Source organism: Hyla sarda, chromosome 1 (assembly GCF_029499605.1).
Source record: "Hyla sarda isolate aHylSar1 chromosome 1, aHylSar1.hap1, whole genome shotgun sequence".
In the NCBI taxonomy this organism is placed as follows: Eukaryota; Metazoa; Chordata; class Amphibia; order Anura; family Hylidae; genus Hyla; species Hyla sarda.
This window is the reverse complement of record NC_079189.1, coordinates 57,247,913-57,255,867: the sequence shown is the minus strand read 5'-3', so window position 1 is coordinate 57,255,867 and position 7,955 is coordinate 57,247,913. Positions and strand designations below refer to the sequence as shown.

The 7,955-nt window shown below is 42.5% G+C and overlaps 1 protein-coding gene across 12 annotated transcripts in view; it reads right to left on the bottom strand.

Moving 5' to 3' along the window:
- Positions 1-6,994: 6,994 nt before the first annotated feature.
- JAKMIP1 (janus kinase and microtubule interacting protein 1) overlaps positions 6,995-7,955 on the bottom strand; it is a 167,264-nt gene continuing 166,303 nt past the window's right edge. For all 12 annotated transcript variants that reach the window (XM_056555118.1, XM_056555111.1, XM_056555115.1 and 9 more), the window contains one exon: positions 6,995-7,249. Coding sequence is in view for 9 of the 12 variants with exons in the window: in XM_056555111.1 (XP_056411086.1) it covers positions 7,217-7,249 (33 nt within the window). In the remaining 3 variants the exon portion in view is untranslated. The remainder of the gene's footprint in view (positions 7,250-7,955) is intronic.

The following is a 7,955-nucleotide window of genomic DNA, read 5'->3' as shown; positions in this document are numbered from 1 at the left end:
TATAGGGGTTAAAATTTGTACACACGTTTTGATACAGTTTAGTCCGGTTTTGAGGAATCCGTTTTTCATGAAAAACCTGATACAGAAACTGTATTGCAAAAACGTGATGTGAACCTAGCCTTAAATGGGTGGTCTAGTTTCGAAACCCTATTTTCATATAGCCTAATGGGAAATCCAGAGTTAACCCCTAAGGACCAAGCCCAGATTTGTAAATTGCTGAAGTTGAGTTGTTCTTTTCTGTTTAAGTGCTCTCTGATGACACGTGTCTCGGGAACTGTCCAGAGTAGAAGCAAATCCCCATAGCAAACCTCTTCTACTCTTTGCAGTTCCCGAGACAGACAGAGATGTCATCAGAGAGCACTGCTGCCAGACAGAAAAGAACAACTCAACTTCAGCAGCTAATAATTATTGGAAGGATTAAGATTTTTTTTAATAGAAGTAATTTACAAATCTGTTTAACTTTCTGGAGCCAGTTGATACATAAAATTTTTTTTTTTTCCTGGAATACCCATTTAAAGGGGTACTTCACAGGAAAACATCTTATCCCCCTATGCAAAGGATAGGATAAGAGAAAAGATGTCTGATCATGGGGTCTCGCTGATGAGGACCCCTGCGATCTCTGGGCCGGCAGCGGCGGCGGCCAGAACACAGAAGCTCTATTCATGTCTATGTAGGGGGGGGTTCTGGGGCGACGGCTAGTACGTAGCTCGTGAGCACACTACAAACCCTGGTAACGGGACCAGGGCATACAGGTACGCCCTTGGTCCTAAAGCACCAGTGACCAAGGACGTACCTGTACAGGGACAGGAAATAAGACATAGTGTTGTAGTCATAAAGGTGCATTCATACAGCTGAATGGGGTTGTTACTGCAGCATATGCATAAGTTTATTAAACACTGTCAGAATGAAAAACTTTTTATATGTTGTACATATTGGCAAAACATCAACCTTTCTAATATACTTAATAAAAAATTGTCTTCTTTTTTATAGAAATCATGGCTTATAAAAAAAAAAAAAAAGAGACCAGTTGGATTCCTAATATACAGAACGTACTCCTGGCCGGCTGCAGCATCATCTTTGTCCCAGTTGATGCACAGGCTGGGACAATGAAAACAGATAAAGGGGGCTACAGAGCAGCCTGCAGTAAAGAGACCCAGCACAGTAGACTCAGGGAGGAAGTGAATGCATGGTGAGGGCGGGCTCAGTGCTTGCCTAGGACACGCCCCTTCCATACATTGTGAGGACAGAGATTGAATGGTGACAATCTCTACAGCACTGCTGAATTTGTTAGTGCTTTACATGTAACAATTCTACCATATAAAGTCCTGGAATACCCTATGAAGAATGGGAAAAAATGCAACTGCGCCATGTTTCTTTCTTGGGTTTCATTTTTACACAGTTGATAATGTGGTAGAATTGTTTTATTATTTTATTTTGCTAATCAGCTCAATGAAGCCGACACCAAGTTTATATAGTTTGTGTTTACTTAATATAAAACATTGCAGGATTTGACTGGTCAGGTCAGTTTACAGCTTCCTTTTTATTTTTTTTTCCATTCTGACAAAAACAAACACTTAGGAAGATGAGATTTTCTGCTTTACTGACCTGGCAAATTGCCTTCTTGTTCCTTGTTCTTGCCTTCCTACATATGGATTCCCAAATGCTTTACGCCACCTAGTGGCCTTTAAGGAATGTTCCAGTTCTGCTTCTTTGTATTATCGTCTTTTTTTTCCCAGCTATATTAACACAGCTATACTGTATCCGTCTGAGACCCCAGCATGGTCTCCCTCCACTCAGACCCCAGCATGGTCTCCCTCCACTCAGACCCCAGCATGGTCTCCCTCCACTCAGACCCCAGCATGGTCTCCCTCCACTCAGACCCCAGCATGGTCTCTCTAATTCTCATTTTACACAGCATGGTTTATGTGCTTTTGTCCAAATGTTGGCTCCTTATTCAGCAGGTAGTGGTGCAGTTTACGGTACGTGCTGAGCTCTGTTCACATGCAGCAAGATAATGTTCTTCAGTATTACACTCTTCTCATGTGCTGCATTAAAGGGGTTCTCCATTGGCTAGCATTCGGAACAAAATGTTCCGAACGCTGTTTTTTGCACTGCGGGGGTCGGTCACGCCCCTCGTCATGTCGCAACCACGCCCCCTCAATGCAAGTCTATGGGAGAGGGCGTGACGCCCCCCCCTCCCATAGACTTGCATTGAGGGGACATGGCTGTGACATCACAAGGGGCGTGACCGACCCCCACAGTGCAAAAAACAGTGTTCGGAACATTTAGTTCCGAACTCTGGCCAGTGGAGAACCCCTTTAAAGTGGTATTCTGGTGGAAAACTAATTTTCTTATAATCAACTGGTGCCAGAAAGTTAACCAGATTTGTAAATTACTTCTATTTAAAGATCTTAATCCTTCCAGTACTTATCAGCTGCTGTATACTACAGAGGAATTTGTATTTCTTTCTGGAGTTCTTTTCTGTCTGACCACAGTGCTCTCTGCTGACACCTCTGTCTGTATCAGGAATGTCCAGAGCAGGAGAGGTTTACTATGGGGATTTGCTACTACTCTGGACAGTTCCTGATATGGACAGAGGTGTCAGCAGAGAACACTGTGGTCAGACAGAAAAGAACTCCAAAAAGAAAGACAACTTCCTGTGGAGCATATAGCAGCTGATAAGTACTGGAAGGATTAAGATTTTTTTAATAGAAGTAATTTACAAATCTGTTTTACTTCCTGGCACCAGTTGATTTGAAAACAATTGTTTTCCACTGGAGTACCCCTTTAATGCATCTCTTTAGGGATAGTAGAGGCAAGGGAAGAGGTTCATAGCAGCTGCCTCCCCTCCTCTGGCTCCTTCCTTTCCTCTGCTTGGCACTGTAGTCTCAATTTCTTGCACTGTATATACCACGACAAACAAAAGCCGCGCTGGTACCCTCATTCCAACCATCGAAGGTTTAGATGCTCCAAGGCTTTTTATTGTCTGAAAACAATGCATTTTGAAGAATGGGCTCCCCTTCCTCAGGGTACAGACATAAGGATTTTTATCTGGAACCTGAGGAAGGGGAGAACCTTCCCTGAAACCCGCTGTTGTAAGACAGAAAAAAGCCTTGGAGTATCTAAACCTTGGACGGTTGGAGTGTGCTTTGGAATGAGGGCACCAGTGCAGCGTCCAGGATATTGCAGATTAAACACTTTGGGACCATCTTAATCAATACGGTTAATATAGGTGTTGTCTCTTCACACAACCCAGAAAGGTGAGCACCTTCTCCAGCTATACCAGCTCTATTGTGGCTGATACAGTGTCACCCTATGCAGTGCTAGTCCTTTTTCTTTCTTTTTTGCATCTTTTTTCTTGGCACACAAATGTGAGGGTTTCAGTAAATGATCATTTATTGTGATCGGTGGGTGTATGTTGAATCTCCCCCCCCCCCCCCTCATTGGCTGTTCGGGTATGCTGAGGGTTGTAGTTTTACAACAGTTAGAGGCACACAGTTTGGAAAACACAGATTTTAGATAAGAGCAGGAGAATGCCAGAATACGGAGGTCTATTCAGGGTTGATCCTGCCACATCAGCTGTACCTGGCACCGCAGCTCACCCATTGAAGCTAATAGGACTGAGGCTGCAAATCTAATTGGGCTGATCTTTTCTTCTGCTTGGTGACGGCCCGATCAAGCATTGAAGATCCATCCTGGAAAGCCTTATAAATGAATATTAATAGGACAGGTTCTTACTATGCACATAAGCCTCAAGGAGATTAAAAGCATTATAAAATAATTTAATGGCAACGAACCTGCTTGCTGTTGGTTTCCATGTAACAAAAATGGTTTTTTTCTACATTACAGAAGCAAAAATAAGTTGAAAGCTGAAAATGTTGCCTTATCAGATCTGACGCCTTTCAGAGTGATGGGCCAGGCAAACAGTTGATTTTGCAAGGGGAAATCCAAACATTTTAGAAGCAAATGTGGTAGTACACGGATGTCAGTAAAATTATTTTGAGTCTGCTACAGTGGAAGTAGAAAGGAATGGAAAAGAACCCTTGGATACCAGCGCTGCGACTAGGGCATACAGACAATAACATCCAGGATGAAGTAAAAGATCCTCAGCAGGACCATTTATTAAACAAGAGCAAAATAAAAAAACAATGGATTACGCCTTTCGGGAGGAGCCCTCCCTTCCTCAGATCAAGCTACACAAATGACAACATACTGGATATTTATAGGGCTCCAAAATGGTTGCCAGGGTCAAGGGGAGTGGTTAACAACATAATACACATAAAAAATGAATGCATATAGTATATAATAATATACCAGGTACGGACACCTTTATAACAATCAGTGTTAGAATACATACATAACATCAAAAATATCAAAGATCAGGCAGATATAATAACATCTGCACAAGAAGCAAATCATGACGTTTACAGGCAGACCCGGCGATGCCTGTAAACATAAGCACATGCGACCAGTGTATACAAACAATGTGATCGCATTGTTTGTATACACTGGCCGCATGTACTTATGTTTACAGGCATCGCTGAGTCTGCTTCCGGGACCGCGGCGTTTGCTTGTAAACGTCATGATTTGCTTCTTGTGCACATGTTATTATATCTGCCTGATCTTTGATATTTTTGATGTTATGTATGTATTCTAACACTGATTGTTATATAGGTGTCCGTACCTGGTATATTATTATATAATATATGCATACATTTTTTATGTGTATTATGTTGTTAACCACTCCCCCTGACCCTGGCAACCATTTTGGAGCCCTATAAATATCCAGCATGTTGTCATTTGTGTAGCTTGATCTGAGGAAGGGAGGGCTCCTCCCGAAACGCGTAATCCATTGTTTTTTATTTTGCTTGTTTAATAAATGGTGCAGCTGAGGATCTTTTACTTCATCCTAGACGTTATTGTCTGTATGCCCTAGTCGCAGCGCCGGTATCCAAGGGTTCTTTTCCATTCCTTTCTACTGCATCTACAGGACGACCTGGGTCGATCCTGCTACCCACTGGCTGAGCAGCGACGCACCATCATTGGTACCCCTTTAAATAGGGGTTATATGCCTGTTATTTTCCATTTTGAGAACCGGGACTTTCATATGAATATAGCAAGTCTTGAATGCATGCTGCCTCCATTTACTGTCGGTGGATGATGCTTGGATATCTTTAACATCACCCAAGGAGAATAGGCAGTGAGCAAGCATGACCACGGTTCTATTCCTATGGAAGACTCAGGTCTTTACTTTCAATATAGTGACGGTCCCAGCAGTCGGCCCCCTGCAATAATGCATTTTTCCCCATACTGTAAAAAAAGGGACAGGCCTCAAAGAGTACCTGTCATCAAACCATATTTTCTAAACTAAACAAGATTATATTCCCTAACTACTCCTAACACCCCTCCTGCTCTTAAAGAGTACCTGTCATCATCTAAACTTTCCCTGATCCCCCTTCCCATCTGTCCCCTTCTCTAACTATGCCTATCCCTGTGTTTATTGAGGGTTAAAACGCTGTGGAAATACCTTTTTTTATCCCTCTTCATTAGCTCAGGAGCACTGTCTTTCTGAGGGGTGGAAGGAGGCGGGTCCTGGCAGGCATGATGTCACATGAAGCCTGGCCGGGACTCTGCTTCTGCCAGTCTTCCTGTATGCTGCTCTCCCTCTGCAGCAGTGTTTCCCAACCAGGGCACCTCCAGCTGTTGCAAAACTACAACTCCCAGCATGCCCAGGCAGCCAACAGCTGTCCGGGCATGCTGGGAGTTGTAGTTTTGCAACAGCTGGAGGCACCCTGGTTGGGAAACACTGCTCTGCAGTGTGCATACAGACTAAGTACAGGGAAGGGACGGCAGCCTGTCTCTCTGCACTAAAATGTCAATGCTGAGAACCAGGGGCTGAGGGAGCAATTATAGAGGCAGCAATTAAGATGAATGTCGGGGGGGGGGGGGGGGGGGGGAAGGGGCACAGAGCAGGGAGTGCAGTGAGATAATACAATGTATAAGATAACGTGTGGTGAGGGGCAGGGGGGAGGGGGAGGTGACTGGCTGTTATATGGGAGGCATGTGCAGGCTTGTAGCTCACAGTACTGAACTTCCGGTGGAAGGACCAGAGCCCTTCAGCATTAGTCCTAAAAGCTGTACACTTACTATGAAAAGCATAGGATGCTGCCTGCAGACCAGGCATAGAAGAGTGACCCCTAGTGGCCAAAAGTATGAAATGAAAAAACTGGTATAAATATTAATATTTTTTAATGAAGATATATTACAATATGTCTTCATTAATGATTATGAACAACATATTAAAAGTTTTTGTTGATGACAGGTACTCTTTACATTTTTTTTTTAAAAGCTGTGTATCATACCTTTCCCCTTGCTCACATTGTGTGAGTTCCTGGCAGGAGAAAGTGGGCGTTCCCCAGCAAGCGCATCGTCACTGAAGCCTGTGAGAGCTGTGCCTCACCATACCCCGCACCCACTTCCTGAATCGGGTCTCCTGCCAGGCTGGGAGGAGACCAAACTAACTGTTTGAATTGCAGCAGGGAACAGAACAGAGCCACCTAGTGGCCGTTTTCCAATCACATTAAAAACATATAAAGGTTGAGAATTTTAAGAGCAAGTAAATAGCAAAGTGTCTTATAATTACATAAGGAACAATATATTAAAAGTTTAGTTTGGTGACAGGTACTCTTTAGTAATGGGACAGCCCCTTTAACTAAACATATTGGGTGATAAATATACCTAAGTTGTATAACTAGGTGTTACTTCAGCATAGTATTCCCCACAGTATACAGTACTGCCATACTGTATATCCCTTTGCTCACTATTTTTTTAATTTTTTTTTAACTGCACTACCTGCTGTCAAGATGCAGGTACCTCTTCAGCCAAGGTAAGTCAGCCACCATTGTAGATATTGCACCATGGTCCATGCATGATTTCCTATAGCCCATCCTAAACTGGTTTTCCACAGGGTGTAAGAAAACTGAATCTTCCAATACATATGTAATAGTTTTTTTTATTTTTTATTTACTATCTTTCATCCATTTTATTAGAGTCTCTGAACAACAGGACTGTATTGTAGCTGTACAACAAATCGAGTCCAGTTAAAAACGAAATTGTTACAAAACTCCTCATTTATCGAGTCGTCTGGTGTTTCCAGCCAGGACCATGGTTAAAAAATAACATGAAGTCGGTGTCTATTTTGGCAGTTGCAGAAGTGTCAGATGCTCGTCCCATGTGCTCTCTTCAAACCCTACAACAGAGAAGAATCATTGGTATAATGCTAGAATGACTTATGATTCATGTATTCTTCTTCATGCACGTTTTTATATTCATCACATCCAAAAAAGCAAAAAAAAACTTACATTAGATTTATCATTAAAAATAACTCCACCAATACTCATCTGCTTACATAGGTTAGAAAAAACAATAACGCAGGTCCATTAAGTCCAAACTATAACCTTACCTTACTGATTCAAAGCAAGGTAAAATCCCTTATGAGGCAATTGCCAAGTGCCCCATACTAACGGGATAAATCTATGGAAAAAAAATCTCTGGACAATGTTCTATCCCCATAATGCTAGTATCCATAATCTGTAATATTATATGTGATAGCCTGGGGCGTGTAGGGTATGGGGAGTGTAGCTGTACGGGTATTAAAGGGTGCTTGTTAACCCTTGCTATTCGTGACGCCAGGGTGAGGGCTCCTCAATAAAGCTTTTCCTACTGCCGCCCTTCCCAGGAACGATAGCGAGGTAAATAATAATTGGTTTGAGGTAGAGAATATTAGAATGTCCACAACCGGAGAGCTTCTGTAAACAGCGTTAACTTTTACTGAAGATTTTCTGTACACTTCATTAACACAACAGTCTCTTATCATAACAACAGCTTCCTTTGGCGATTGAAAATGGTTGGGACTTTAGCTTTAAGAGTCTTTTAAGGTATTGCACTGTTCCACT